Here is a 15,584-nt window from a genome sequence, read left to right on the forward strand (position 1 = left end):
ACTTATTTTTTAATTCCCTCACTTAAAACACAATAACTTCATGGACATGAGAGAACACATAGTGTATGAGTCCATTCATATGAGGTTCAAGAAGCAGCAACACTAACCTGTGGTGATAGAGGCAAAAAGTGGTTATATTTCTGTGGGATACTGACTGGATAAAGGCATGTATAGCTTTCTGGGATGCTGGTATCACGCTATATTACAATCTGGGTGGTTACAAGGGTTTATATGTCTGTAAATACTCATATGTAATTTAAAATTTGTTCACTTTATTGTATATAAGTAACACCTTAATTTAAGAAAAAACAAAACAAAACAGTTACTTAGCCCAAAGGATTTATGGCTTTCCCCCGTCTTAATTCATCATTCTTTATCTCCAAATCATCTTTAAACACCTAGAAACACTGTACAAAACTTCTCATTTGCATTTCTAAGACCAATCCTGCCTGATTTCAGCCTCTCCGAAATTATCCATCCCATAAAAACTGTTCAATGTAATTCTATGTTATATGAATTAAATGTTTCCATTTAATTATAAAATAACTAAAAGCATAGATGGTGTCTATTATCAGATGCTTTCATAAACAGAAACCCTCATGTCTAAATCAAATTTTAAAATTAACCTTATTCTGTTTCCTCTCTACTACTTTCAATATTTCACTTATGACACCAAATGTGTGGAAGTTTTTCTCACACAAAGCAATTCTCCCATTCTCTACTGACACCAACTTGGTGTCCTACAATTTTACTCAATTCTGGCACTTTCTACCAGGAATTAGTGCAGACCACAAAGGCTAAAGTCCCACAAATTACCTCCCACTTCAGATACCAGTTATCACCTCTGTTATCACCTGTGTTTTTGACCAACTGGCTATAAATCAGAGGTTCCCATAACCCTCTCCTTGGGTTTGATAATTTTCTAGAATGGCTCACAGAACTCAGGAAGTCAGTTTAGCTCACCGGCTTATTATAAAAGAATACAACTTAGGAATAGCCAGACAGAAGAGATGCATAGGGCAAGCTATGTCAGAAGGGGCATGATGTTTCCATGTGTTTTCCAGGAACACTACTCCCACAGTACCTCCATGAGTTCACCAACCTGGAAGCTCTCTACACCCCATCCTTTTGGGTTTTTATGGAGGCTTCACTATGTACGCATGATTGCTTAAATAATTGGTCATTGGTCATCAACTCAACCTCCAGCTCCCCCCCTCCCCAGTCTGGGAGGTAAGTGTGCATGTGTGGAGGTGGGGTGGGGCTAAAAGTTCTAATTCTCTAATCACATAGTTGGTTCCTCTAGCAACCAGCCCCTATCTGTAGGAGCTTTCCAAAAGTTACCTCATTAACATAAACTCAGGTGTGGTTGAAAGGGGCTTCTTATGAACAACAAAAGACATTACTTCATGGTTCTTATCACTCAGGAAATTACAAGAGTTTTAGGATCTCTGTGCCAGGAACACTAGAGGAAGACCAAAATATATATTTCTTATTTTGTCACAATATCACACGGACATAATCTTTTATTCTCTTTTACCTCCTCAATCTCTGGGCTTCTACCACTACTCACAACCCTTCCTCTCAATGCCCTCCTCTACAATAACTGACTAAATGTAAATTTGATACTCTTTCTAAAATACTAATTTGTTTGTTTTGTAACACATTCAGAAACCAATGGCTCAACAATGCACTAGTCTAAATTCTGTAGCCTGCCATTAAATACCCTCCATTGTGATCCTGAAAGTACTTTGGAGGTCTCTCCCTTATGAATTGGCTCAGCTGAGTATTTTCCTTTTGCTAGGACAGTCTTTGTCAATATCATTCTTTCTGCTTGGATTGCCTTTTCTTCCCATCAAAATCCTAGCCACTGGAACTTAAAAGCCTTATTCACAACTTAATTCCCCAACCCATAAAACTGAGTTTACCATATTTGGAACTGATCATTTTGTTTTCTAAATTCCTAAAACATTATTTTCTACAACATCCATTTAGCATTTATATATTACCTTTTTAAATATAGTAACTGTTTTTCAACTAACCTATAAACTACTTAATGCAACCATCATGAGTAGTTACAGAAAAGTTACAAGGTCTGTGACCTTATACTTTCCTAATCTTACTGTACCATAATTTCTTCATCCTTAAAATTTGGGAAATAACAGAATCTACTTCAAAGAGTTGTAGTGAAAATTAATGAGTTTCCATGGAAGTGCATAAAACATTTGTGGGCATTGTACAATAAGCTCTCAGATAATTCTAATCTTTCCATGAACTTCTTGAAGTACATTTGCATAAGTGTTTGCTTTCATTATCATCATCATCCCAGAATTTTAAAAAATGAGGAATGAATTAAATTAGTAAAATTAGTTTAGGTATTTGCTGGAGGGACCCACCCTAAGTAAAAGATTTATAATTGTGTGGCGAATAGAAACATGGGAAACTAATGTTCAGTCCATGTATATGCCAAGGATTAAAGAACTATGTATTGATTAGTCATCTAGGTACCCAATAGACATTACCTACAGACTTGCTGAATGCCATTTGCTGAGCTGGTTCTGGTAATAAAAAGATGAGAGATAGTCCCTTCATGCAGGGAACTCACAATTAAGTGTTAGGGGAGAACATGCAGTATAAAACCAAAGAGAAAAGTCTAATGACTTATGACAGAAGGATGCCTAATTCAGATTGGAAAAATAATGGAAGGGAATCTGAGAAAGCTTCTTGAAGGAATAATATCTTAAAGGAAAAAAGGTACAGAGGCAAAGGGAACAGCATATGTAAGCAGAGAGAAAGTTATAAGTAATTTAATAATGTATTAACTAAATAATGATGTTTTTCACAATCTACATACTAAAAAATTTCCAGTTTCTGCAAAGCAAAGAACTGAGTCCAGTTTTGGCATTATCCCTTTTTGACTCTCTGAGCAAGAAAACCAGGCTTTCTCTTTATTGATTCAACTATTAATGCCTGAATGCCTGACATGATGATTTGCACATGACAGACACTAATGACACTGATGGCGACTTCATGATTGAGGGAAAAGATGCTGAAGAAGAGGCTTTTTTGCTTTTTTTTTTCCAACTTGACCTCTCTCCTGACCTACATAATCCATTTACCCACTATCAAAAAGACATACTCCACAGTTTTCTCACTTTGAGCAGCCCCTTGCTTAGTCAAAGTCTCACCTGATCCAGGAGTGATAAGAGGACCTTCTAATTCAAGTGCCTCATCTTCAGACTGCTCATCTAGCTTTTTCTTTTTTTTCTTTGTTGGATCTCTGGGTTTTTTTAAGAGAGAAAGTTCTTCAGGGTGTCTGATATCTGTTAAGAAAACAAATTATTTTACTACAACAAAGGAAACTTTGAACACTTTACACTTAGTAAATTTGTCTATTAGTCTATTTCAAGATAAGAATCTGTAATTTCCTTCTTGGTAGGTGTAAGTTTGAGCTTTGCCAGACATGATGCCATGCAAAAGACTGATGTATGACACTTTTCTTAAAAAACTACCAAATGCACTCAATTCGAAACTACCCCAAATTGGGCTGAGCCCGTGGCGCACTAGGGAGAGTGCAGCGCTGGGAGCGCAGCGACGCTCCCGCCGCGGGTTCGAATCCTATATAGGAATGGCCTGTGCACTCACTGGCTGAGTGCCGGTCATGAAAAGGACAAAAAAAAAAAAAAAAGAAAGCAAAACTACCCAAAATAAATGTAAAGACTTCAAAGTGGATGGATAACAATTCACTAGGGTATAGGAAAAAATATTTAGAACCCTTATTTATATATCTACTTTTTAATCTAAAACTGGAAGAAATTAAGCCTTATATGGTAGCCCTAATTTATTCTGTATAAGGCACACATGATACATGAAGTAAACGTAATGATACTTTCACACCATTACCAAATCTCAAGTTTTAATTGATTCAAACTTTACTGCCTCATATAAAACGGCTACAAGCTTCTGTATCTATTTGTTTTCATTTGAGGAGTCAGATAAGAGGCAAAATGGTTAAATGAAAGTGGCAAAAGTAATTAAAGATGTCCCAAAGAAGTAGATATATATTACATATATATTGCAAAGCTCAATATTGTTAATTCTCCCCAAATTGAGCTAAAAACTCAATGGGTCCCAGTCAAAATTCTAACTTGCTTTTTTGTAGAAATTGACAAGCACATTGTAAAATTTATATGGAAATGAGAACAATCTGAGAATAGTCAAAGTGATTTTTAAAAAGAACAGAATTGGAGGACTTACACTAACTCACCTCAAGACATAAAGGTACAGTAATTGAGACAGTGCAGTTATTGGCTAAATGATAAGACATATAGAAGAATGTAATAGACGAGAGTGCCCCAAACAGAACTAGATATAGATTGGTCAATAATTTTTGACAAAAGATCCAGCAATCCCACTGCTGGATATATCCACAGGAAATCATATCAGTATGTTGAAGAGATATCTGCACTTCCATGTTTTACTGCAGCATTATTCACAATAGCTGATATATGAAATCAATAAAAGTGTCCATCAACGGATGAATGGAAAAAGAAAATGTGGGATCTATGAGGATACTCAAAAAAGTTCATGGAAAAATAGAATTAAAAGATAATATGAATCTTTCCATGAACTTTTTGAAGTACCCTCATACTGTATTCTTGAAAAATGCAAAGAGAGGGGATGTTGAGTATTCTCTCCACAAAAATGATTGTGTGAGGTGATGCATTTGTTGACTAGCTAGATTCAATCATTCTACAATATCAACATACTTTAAAATATCATGTCATACATGATAATACATTTAATTTTATCTGTCAATTAATTTTTTTAAAATTAAAAAAGAACATAAATAAAAGTGAAATAATTTTTGACAAAAGTGCCAAGGCAATTCACGGGGAAAGGAAGAAAATCTTTCTAACAAACAGTGCTAAACAGTGAGAGATTCACATACATATATGTTTAAAAAGAAAATTAACACATAACTGAATATGCAAATATTAATTCTAAATAGATCATAGACCTAAATGTAATAGCCAAAACAATAAAACTAGAAGAAAACATAAGGAGATAAAGATTTCTTACATAGGGCACACAAAAAAAGGAATCACAAAAAACTGCCCTTTATAAAAAAAATACGCCAACTTGTTCTTTGAAAGATACTGTTGAGAAAACAAAAAGGCATGTGTATATTGGGACAAAATTTATTTGTAACACATGTTTATATCTGACAAAAGTCTTATATTCAAGAAGAACCCACACCAACTCAATATTAATAACAAGTTAAAGATTTCGACAGGCACTTCAACAAAGAAAAATGGCCAAGAAGCACATGAAAAAATACTTAATATTATTGATCATAAGGGAAATGCAAATTAAAAGCACAATGAGATATTATTATGCACCCATCAGAATGGCCAGCATTAAAACGACTGATTAATACCCAGTGTTGATGAGGATGTGGAGAAATAACTGGAACCATGAAACCCAGGCTAGTGGGAATGTAAAATGAGACAATTTTTGAAAATAGTTTGGCAGTTTCTTATAAAGTTAAACATACACTTACCACACAAAACTCAGACATTCAACTCCTAGTTATTTACCCAAGAAAATAAAAAATGCCTTCATAACAGCTTTAGTCATAAAAGCCCAAACTGGAAATAACCCAAATGGATAAAAAAAATATGAATTTGAATATCAATGGTATACTACTCATACAATGGAACATAACTCATTAGTAAAAAGAAACAAACTATTCACACATGCATTAATATGATAATTTTGAGATTCATTCATTTTAAGTAGAAAAAGCTAATCAGAAGAGTATATTACATTATTCCATTTATAAAATTCCAGAAAATGCCACTAAATCAACAGTGGCAGATCAATGGTTGTCATTAGCTGTAATTTAAAGGGTGATAGAAATGTTTTGTACCTAGATTGTGGTGGTTTCACAGGTGCAAACATTTGTCAAAACTCAAACCATACACTTCAAATGGGTATAAGCTTATTGTATATCAACACCAGAATAGAGTTAATTAAAAATATAGAGTATGAAGAAATGGAGAGGGAGGGAGGAAAAGAGGAAAGGAAGGAAGGAAGGAGAAGAAAAAGCAAAGCAAAGCAAAGCAACTGGCCAGCCACCAAAAAAAAGGAAAAAAAAAAAGAAAGGTCAAGTAGCAGAGTAGGAGAGAGGAGAAGCACTAGGTCTATATATCATGTTTGGAAGCATTACACTATATGCCAGGCTAGGAAGACAACACAAGGCAAATCACTGAAAAACTTGCAATGCTCCAGATTGCTAAATTACTGGATCAAAGTTTTACATGTGGCAGTTTACAGCTTCAGGAGCCCACTATATGTACTATACTCAGTCCATTGTTATGAAAATTAGGAAGCTTTTTGTTTATAAGGGAGGCAAAACAAGGATCTATCAACTGCTGCAGAAGCACAATTTAAGGAAGAAGGTGGATTCAATCCCAGCTCCACTGTTTATTAGCTGTGTGACTTTGGACAATCGACTTAGCCTGTCAGTGTCCATTTTTCCTCATCTGTAAAATGAGAATAAAAGTACCTCAGGAGGTTGTTGTAAAAGTTAAATAATACATAAGTGTTTTTGTAAGTATTAGGTATTAATGTATTTTTCTAATTATAAAAAATATAATCATGGTAGAAATTTGGAAATTACAAAGAAGTATAAGTCATTTAAAATCTGTTCTTAAAAAATGAACTATGAGACTGGCCAATTAGCTCGGTTAGTTCAAGAACAGCCTTATAACAACAAGGTCACGGGTTTGGATCCCCACACTGACCAGCCACCAAAATAAATAAATAAAAGAATGAACGAATGAAAAAATGAAACGTGACAATATGATGAACACTTTAAAAGCTACTTTATATTCTACTTTGTAAATATATCATAATTTAACCATTCTTCTAATGCTGAGCCCATTACAAATAACAGATCTACAAAAATCTATGTACATCTTTTTCCACATTGTATTTCTTTTGGAATTGACTGGAATAGAATTACTGAATCAAAGGGTATGATAATTTTAAGGCAAAAGCAGAGCAAAATGGGCATGTTTTTTTTTAAAGCTTTGCTTATTTGAAAAATTATATTTTTATCTTGTTTTAATTTGCATTTCTCTGCTTAGGAATAATGTATACCTCTCATGTGTTTTTAGTCACATATGTATTTCCTTCCTTTGCTCATTTTTCTATCAGATTTCAAGTTAAAGTTAACGTGCATGTAAAAATTAACATGGTAGCAATTACTGCAAACCACATTGGACTTTCTCCGTTTTTTAAAAAAAATTTTATTTTATATACACATTGTCCCATGTTTTTAAAAGTCCAAATAAATCATTTTAATAACTACGTGGTTTTTTTGCTTGTCTGTTGGCTACTTAAATGTTACTATTAGGAACACTATGGTACACATAAGGTTTTTGTTTTGTTCTTTATTTTACAGGCTGTTTTGTGGGGGTTGGGGGTGAGTTCTAAAACCTGAAAATGGAATTAGAAAAATTATCCTGAATAAATAGGTGATGAGAGAGTATGTGAATATGATGGCTCTTTAATTATTAGCACATTTGGGGTAAGCACATCTTAAGTACTATACCACAGAATCATGTTAAAAATAAATGCTTGCTTCCTAAATTCTATCACTTTCTTAAAAGCTACCAGGCATATTTGATTTCTTTTTGAAGTTAAAAATAGCACAGCCTACCTCTCAGCTAAAGCACAGCCTATTTTTCAGCTAAAGTTTTACGCAACTAAAAAGAAAAGATTTTCTTCCTTCTTGTATATTCAAGGTATAAAGTTAACCCACTTAGCCTCAAATGTAAGTTTTGGGGTTTGATGCATCAGCAGTAATTGCTACGATTAGGTAAGATTCAGAAACTTAGAAGATATTTTAAATATATCTTTTGAGCCATATTTATCTAACTAAGACAACTGAATCATTTCCTAGATTACTTCTTAAAGGAACAGATATAATATGCTAAGACACCTAAGGATTTATGAATTGCACTTTCAATTCTCAATGTATCCTCAGCTTTAAATGACATCACTGCCATGTTGGGAGAAAAGAGAGGAATTAGAAAATTCCAAGCCTCTGAATAATCAGTTCTCTACACTGTTTCAGTATTAAGTGGGGGCAGGGTGGTGGTGGTAATCTCTCTCTCCACCCATTCATTCCTTTAAAGTAAATCATATACTAGTACATGGTGAAAATTCTTTAGAAGTATTAAATGATACAAAAGGAATCGCATCTGAGATATGACATGCTTCTATCACAACTCAGTACAGTCAATGTTCAGTGAGAGAGGGGAAAGCAAGCATGTATAACTTGAAAAGTCCTCCTAAATGTTTCTGGCACATCCCCTGGGCTTGAGAATCACTGCACTATGTGATTCATATGTTGAGATTTTTCTTCCTAGGCCATTTCCTATCCAGCTCACAAACCAGCTATTAATGTAACTAGAAGAATAAATATTGTTAACTAGCTTTTCAGTCAATCATAAGTGGATGATGCAGTCCTTAACTAGATGGCCCCATCAGAATTGCTTGTGGAGTCAATAATAATAATAATAATGATAATATTAAAAATACATGTCTGGGCCCAAACCCCAGAGAGTCTCAGTAGCTAAGGGCTTCCAGCAGCTTATTATTATGATGATTATTCTATAGGTAATTCTGATTCCAACTTCTCCTTGACAACCAGTAGTTTAGGGAAGGGTAGGGGAAAGAAGAATGACATTTTATTTTTCTTATGGTAGGTAGTTCTATATTAGAACTAAATTGACATTGGCTGTACATGAAATGTAAGTGGTTTTCATTTCATTACAATAACATAAAAGTAAAGTAAAACTAATCCTCCACTTAAGAGGAAGTCAAGTGAGACAACTAGAAGAAGTGGTTCCTGGAACTGGATTAGTTATTCAGTTTTGTGTGTCCTATTTAAGAGGGGACTAATAGTAGAAAGTAGAAAAACTAACAACAGATACATGTAGAAAACAAAGCAAATGATGAACAAAAAGGTATATGAGATAGGAAAGATAAAAGTATACATTCTGGCTCAGCAAATAAAAATATTTACATTGTTAATATAAACAACGATACCGATTTAACCCAAAATTATAACAGAGTTACAATAAAGAGGAAAAGGTTGAGTAAAAAGTCAACACACCTAAAATCGATAAATTAAAAAAATAACAGTATAAGCAAATATTTAGAATTATGGAAATAAAAGTTAGAAACACTAAGTAGAAAGTGGTAGGTAATCTTAATAAAACGTGTTTCTTAATCTTAATAAAACGAAAAACTGGTTTTGTGTTATAAGCCTTTTTTACTTTAATTCTGCATTACTGTTTTGATTTAAAAATAATTTCAAAAATCTTTCTGTTTATTTTGTAAAAAATGCATTAAAGGAGATTGTTTAGGAGACTGCTGGAATAACCTAGGAGAAACATGGTGATGGTGTGGACTACCAGAGCAGTAGAGGTAGTGGAGATGGAGAGATGTGAAAAGATTCAAGACAGATCTTGGAGGAAAAAATGAGCATTTCTAGGTGACAAATGAAATATGTATTCAAGAAAGAGTGGTGCTAAGGACGACTCCTATATTTCTGGCATGTGCATCTGGGATTACTGCTATGAAGACACTGGGAATGGAGATGGGAAGGCACAGAAGTTTGAAAAGAAATACCATGAGCTCAGTTTTTATGTGTTCAAAGCACAAAAGAGAAGAGAAACCAACAGAATGAGCCCAGCTTTGAGAGCACCAGTTTACTGCCTATTCAATGCCCCAAGGAAATCAGCTTATAAATAAATAACTCATTTTAAGAAGGAAAAGAGTCAATGTTAAAGATAAAGCCCACAGTGGCAGACCAGCCACCATCAATTTGTGAGGAAAAAATTAATCTTATTTGTGCCCTAATTGAAGAAAATCAACTGGTTCAGCTTACTCAATCCTGACTAAAAATTAAAGTTGAACAAGCTTTCTGCTGGATGGTTGCCAAAACTGTTGACCCAGATCAGCTGCAGACAAGAGCAGAGCTTTCAGTGGAAATTTTAAACATGTGGGATTAAGATCCTGAAGCATTTCTTTGAAGAACTGTCAGAGAAGATGAAACATGGTTTTACCAGTATGATCCTGAAGACAAAGCACAATCAAAGCCATGGCTACCAAGAGGTAGAAGTGATCCAGTCAAAACAAAGGTAGACTGGTAAAGAGCAAAGGTCATGGCAACAGTTTTTTTGGATGCTCAAGGCATTTTGTTTGTTGACTTTCTGAAGGCCAAAGAATGACAACATCTGCTTATTATGAGAATGTTTTGAGAAAGTTAGCCAAAGCTTCAGCAGAAAAATTACCAGGAAAGCTTCATCAGAGAGTCCTTCTCCACCACAACCCTCCCACCCATTCCACTCATCAAACAAGAACAATTTTGCATGAGTTTCGATGGGAAATTATTAGGCATCTACCTTACTGTCCTGATTAGGTTCCTTCTGACTTCCTGTTTCCTAACCTTAAAAAATTCTTTAAAGGCCAACCACTTTTCTTCAGTTAATATAAAAAAAGACTGTGTTGACATGGTTAAATTCCCAGAACCCTTGGTTCTTTAGGGATGAACTAAACGGCTGGTATCATTGCTTGCAAGGGTGTCTTGAACTTGATGGAGTTTATGTTGAGAAATAAAGTTTATGCATTTTTTAAATTACGTTTTTCTTGAAACATATTGATTGTACATAATTATGGGGTACAGAGTGATATTTCAATACATGTATACAAGTGTGATAATCTAATCAGGGAAATTAGCATAATCATCATTTGTAAAACAATCATTTCTCTGTGATGTGAACATTTGACCTATTCTAGTCATTTGGTAACATGCAGTAATCATTGCTAATTACAGATTCCTGAGTTGACTGAACATCAGTGGAACTTTTTTCTTTTTTAATTTACAAAGGAACAGAATTTATTTCTTACAGTTTTTGAGGCTGGAGAGTCCGAGGTCCAGGGAATACACCTGGTGAGGGCCTTCTTCTGGGAACTCTCTATAGGGTTCCACAGCAAGCAGGGTATAAAATGCAAGAATCCTTTTTCTATCTAGCTGTAATTTTGTGCCCATTAACCAGCCTCTCACTGTCCCCCTCCCCTTTCCTGCCTCCAGTAACCACAGTTCTCTCTCCTTTCAACTTATTTTTATTTATTTGTTTAACTGATTGTTTTTTTAAGCTCCCACATATGAATGAGAACATGTGGTATTTCTTTTTCCGTGCCTGGCTTATTTCACATAACATAATTTTCTTCAAGTTCATCCATGCTGCTGCAAATAGCAGAATTTCATGTTACAACTCCAAGGTCAAGTTTTTGGATCATCTCACCAACCAGCTGCCAAAAAAAAGTTTATATTTTTAAGTTTTACTTTTTAATTCTGTTTTTCCACGAAATTTTTATATGTTTATGTAAGGTGATTATACTATGTGTGAATGTGACTGTGGATAAGTTAAAGTCATATATTGTAAACTTTAGAACAACCATGAAAAAGACAAAATAAAAGTAGTAATAGCTACTAACTAACAGGTAGTGATAAAGATAACCATATAAACAAAATTTAAAAACTCCTAATCCAACAGAAAGGAGGAAAATAGAAAAAAAAATGAAACAATAAAGATCATAAATTGGTCTTCATAAAAATTAAAACTTTTGCTCTTCTAAAAACACTGTTAATGAAAAGGTAAGCCACAAATTGTGAGAAAACATCTGCAAAACATATACCCAATAAAGTTTCCAAATCCTGAATGTGCAAGGAATGCTTATAGCTCAATCAGATGAAAACCAACATAGTTTAGAAGGAGACAGGAGGGCAAAGGTTTCAAACAGACACCTCACCAAAGAAGGTACATGGGTGACAATGAAGCACATGAAAAGATGCTCAGCATCATTACTCACTAGGGTAATGCAAATTGAAGCCACAAGGAGATACTATCCCACATCCACTGGAATACCCCAAACAAAGAATGCTGCATTGAGCAACTGGAACTCTTAAGTACTGCCAGTCAGAATGCAAAATAGTACAGCTACTTCGGAAAAGAATGAGACTATTTCTTATAAGGTTAAACATCCACTTATCATATGACCCAGGATACTACTCATGGGTATTTACCCAAGAGCAATGAAACCTACATTCCTACAAAAACCTGTAAGTGAACGGTCATAGAAACTTTATGTATAATGTCACCAAACCGGAAATAACCCAAATGCCCTGAGACTGGTGAATGGATAAACACATTATGGTATATCCAAGTAATAGAATACTACCCTGTAATAAGATGGAATGAACTGATACACACAGTAACATGGATGAAGGTCAGAAGCATTATACTAAGTGGAAGAAGCCATACAGAAAAGACCACATACCATATGATTCCATTTACATAACATTTTAGAAAGGCAAAACTGTAGTTACACAAGGTAGATGAGGGGTTGCCAGGGGTTGGAAGAGGAAAAGGGGATTGCCTTCAGAGGGACATATGGGAATATTTTATTTTTAGAGTGATGAAACTGCCCTATATCACTCTGGTGGTACATAAGTTAAAACACACTGACTTTTACCCTTAAGGTTATTTTACCTAAAATTACACCTTAATAAAGCTGGCCAAAAAATAAATAAAATTAAAGGAAATAGCTTATATAAGCCATTAGATGCTCTCTTTAATCAAAATTTCATTCAATCTTTGTCTTTTTAAACTTTTGGGTCTTTTGCTCAGTTTGACTGACTACACATTTAAGAAAGGGGCATGTGGCAGACCTGCAGATGGGCTAATTCACCAGCCATTTCTCAACCCTCTTTTTCCCTGCTTGCCTCTAGTACAAAGAAATTGGAAAAGTTAAATATATATTCATGTTTTTCCAGTATCTCTTGCAGCTAAGGATAGCCATATGATCAATGGTGGGGATGTAAGGGGAGCTTTTGGGACATTTATGCTTTATTGATAAGGTACAAGTGTGGGAACAGAGCTCAGCAGATCCTCTGCCTGCTGAATGCAGCTATATGCCTGGAGCTCTAGGAGGCATCTTATAAACATGAGAACAACGAACCCCACATGCTGAGGGTGGGGAGCTGAGAGATGTAAAGAGCCTGTCCTTGGAGACAAAACTGAATAACTAATCCAGTTCCAGCAACCACTTCTTCTAGTTGTCTCATATAACTTCTTATGTGGAAAAGTAGACCCTTATTTGTTTAAGGCACTGTTAAGTTTGAATTTCTGTTACTTGTAGCCAAAACATTCTTAACTAATAAAGGGCAAAATACATAGAGAGACAAATAGTTTGGGAATAAAGTAACAAAAAAGCTGTAAATAATTTTTAGAATTAAGAGAAAGTATAATCTCTCCTTGCGGGTAGAAACAGAAATAGGTTGAAGGTATAAAAAAGTAGTTTAAGTGATTCTTCATTTCATCTTTATAGAAAAATCAATCTTTATTGCTACCACTAAAACAAACTTTTTGTATTAGAATCCTTATATACAACATAACTTACATAAATCAAATGACTTTTACCATTAAAAAAATTTGTTTAAAACAACTGGGCTTCAGTTACCCTGAGTTATGTTTCACCAGCACTGTCAATTTCTCTATCCCTATCAAACACAGATTCTTCTTTAAAAGGGTAGAACAGAAAGAGAAAAGATGTGAATGAATTAGTATATGTCTAATTCCACTAACAGGAAGACTCTAACTACATGTCCTATTGATAATATAAAATGCTAACAAGCTCTAAACACAGAATATATTTTTTTACAGTAGCTCTATATTAGCTGTCAAACATTGGGAGAAAAAAATCCCATTTTCTCTTAATAAAGCTCTTCATTTGTTAAGCCTGTGTGCTATAATAAGTGTTACATAAAGGAACTTAGCATTCTTTGCTAACAGTGTTTCTTTCAAAAAGAAAAAGGAAAATGCAACTAAAACTCATTATCATTACACAGAAGCATTTTCTTAAGAGTTGAATTATAAAAGAAAGATAATTTTTGCCAAATAATAAAACTAGGAAAGGCTGTCAGTATTCAGCAAAATTAGATACTTCCCTTTAAATAAAAAGGCGTTCTGCAGGTCTTGCATCACTGTCCTTTTTCAGTAGTCGGCATACTGTCCACATTACTTGGTAATTGTAGGTAAAAATATATTTGGTAGTAATAGAAATGCCCCCATCTTTCTTAGTTTTAATTCTACTGCTCTTATAGTAAGCAAGAACCACAGAAACAGACACAAGAAACTTAAATTGATTAAATCATGGTGACCAGTACTCAAGTGAATTCATTTTAATTGGGGGAAATATTCAATTACTCGGCTTAAATATTAAGTAACCTAAAATAGTTAACAGAAAAAAAAAAAAAATTCTTGGGAAGAGTTATACACCGTCACTCCAGTTTTCAATTTCCAGTGGTGAAAAGAAAATAAATCACTAAGGGCTGGCTGGTTAGCTTGGCTGGTTAGAGTGCAGCCTTATAACCCAAGGTCATGGGCTAGGATCCCTGTACCAGCCAGCAGCACAAAAAGGAAAGGAAGGGAAGGGAAAGGAAAGGGAAGGGAAAGGAAAGGGAAGGAAAAGGGTAGGGGAGGGGAAGGAAAAGAAAAACCACTAGATAAAAAAATTTAGAAAAAATTTTTAAAATTTAAAAATTGGCCCCAGGTCCCTGCTGGGGTCCTGAGGCACAGAGCAGGGGGATGCCAAGTCCAGCCACAACTAGGTAAAGAGCACACCCAAAACACCATTTCCATGCGGGTAGCCCAACATAGCCACTGCTATTGCCACGGCTGCTGCAAAAGAGGCTAGTTGCTGTAGAAGTAGTCACATCCACTGTGCAGATGGCACTCCAGACACTTGACTGCACTTACACAAGGAGAGTCACCGGCAGAGACCAAAAAAAAAAAAAAGAGGTCCTCTCTCTCCACAAGGCACACTCCAGAGTAACAGAAGAAGCATCTGCTATACAATAATAGGGGACCTGAACACACCTCTCTCAGTACTGGACAGATAATAGAGGCAAAAACTGAACAGAGAAACTGTTGTTAATCTATGACAAAGAGAGAACAAATCTATGTTTATTAGAGGGAGGAGGGGAAGGGGGATGGGGAGAGATTGGATAAGCGTCATAAAGAGTAAGTATGATTTGTAATAGTGAACATGCTAATAAAAAATAAAATTTAAACATTTTTTAAGAAGAAAGAACTGAAAACACTAAAGTAGTGTCTCCCAATAATTTAATTCATGGGTTGGCAAACGTTTTCTGTAATGGGCCAGATAAATGTACCTCTATGCAGATATTTAAACATAAATGGAATGATAATATAGACATACATCTTTTTGTAATCTAAATTTCAAACTTTGCAAATGCAAAATTTTAACATTATAACAAGAGAACCCAGGGGTGAAACAGGCCAGTATTCTCAATGCACTGGAACTATGGATAGCTACTATGTCCTTCTTAGAAGTTGGATGTTGCTGCCATTTATGCCACCAAAATGGACTGTTTGTTGTCCTGGCTTATTTCAGTCACTAGCTCCTGATTCAAAGTCCTA

At 34.8% G+C, this 15,584-nt stretch overlaps 1 protein-coding gene across 6 annotated transcripts in view; it reads right to left on the reverse strand.

Moving 5' to 3' along the window:
* FERMT2 (FERM domain containing kindlin 2) overlaps positions 1-15,584 on the reverse strand; it is a 78,125-nt gene that overhangs the window by 29,150 nt on the left and 33,391 nt on the right. For all 6 annotated transcript variants that reach the window (XM_063090245.1, XM_063090246.1, XM_063090243.1 and 3 more), the window contains exon 4: positions 3,186-3,320. In XM_063090245.1, the coding sequence (XP_062946315.1) occupies positions 3,186-3,320 (135 nt within the window). The remainder of the gene's footprint in view (positions 1-3,185; positions 3,321-15,584) is intronic.

Source organism: Cynocephalus volans, chromosome 3, assembly GCF_027409185.1.
Source record: "Cynocephalus volans isolate mCynVol1 chromosome 3, mCynVol1.pri, whole genome shotgun sequence".
NCBI classification, from domain to species: domain Eukaryota; kingdom Metazoa; phylum Chordata; class Mammalia; order Dermoptera; family Cynocephalidae; genus Cynocephalus; species Cynocephalus volans.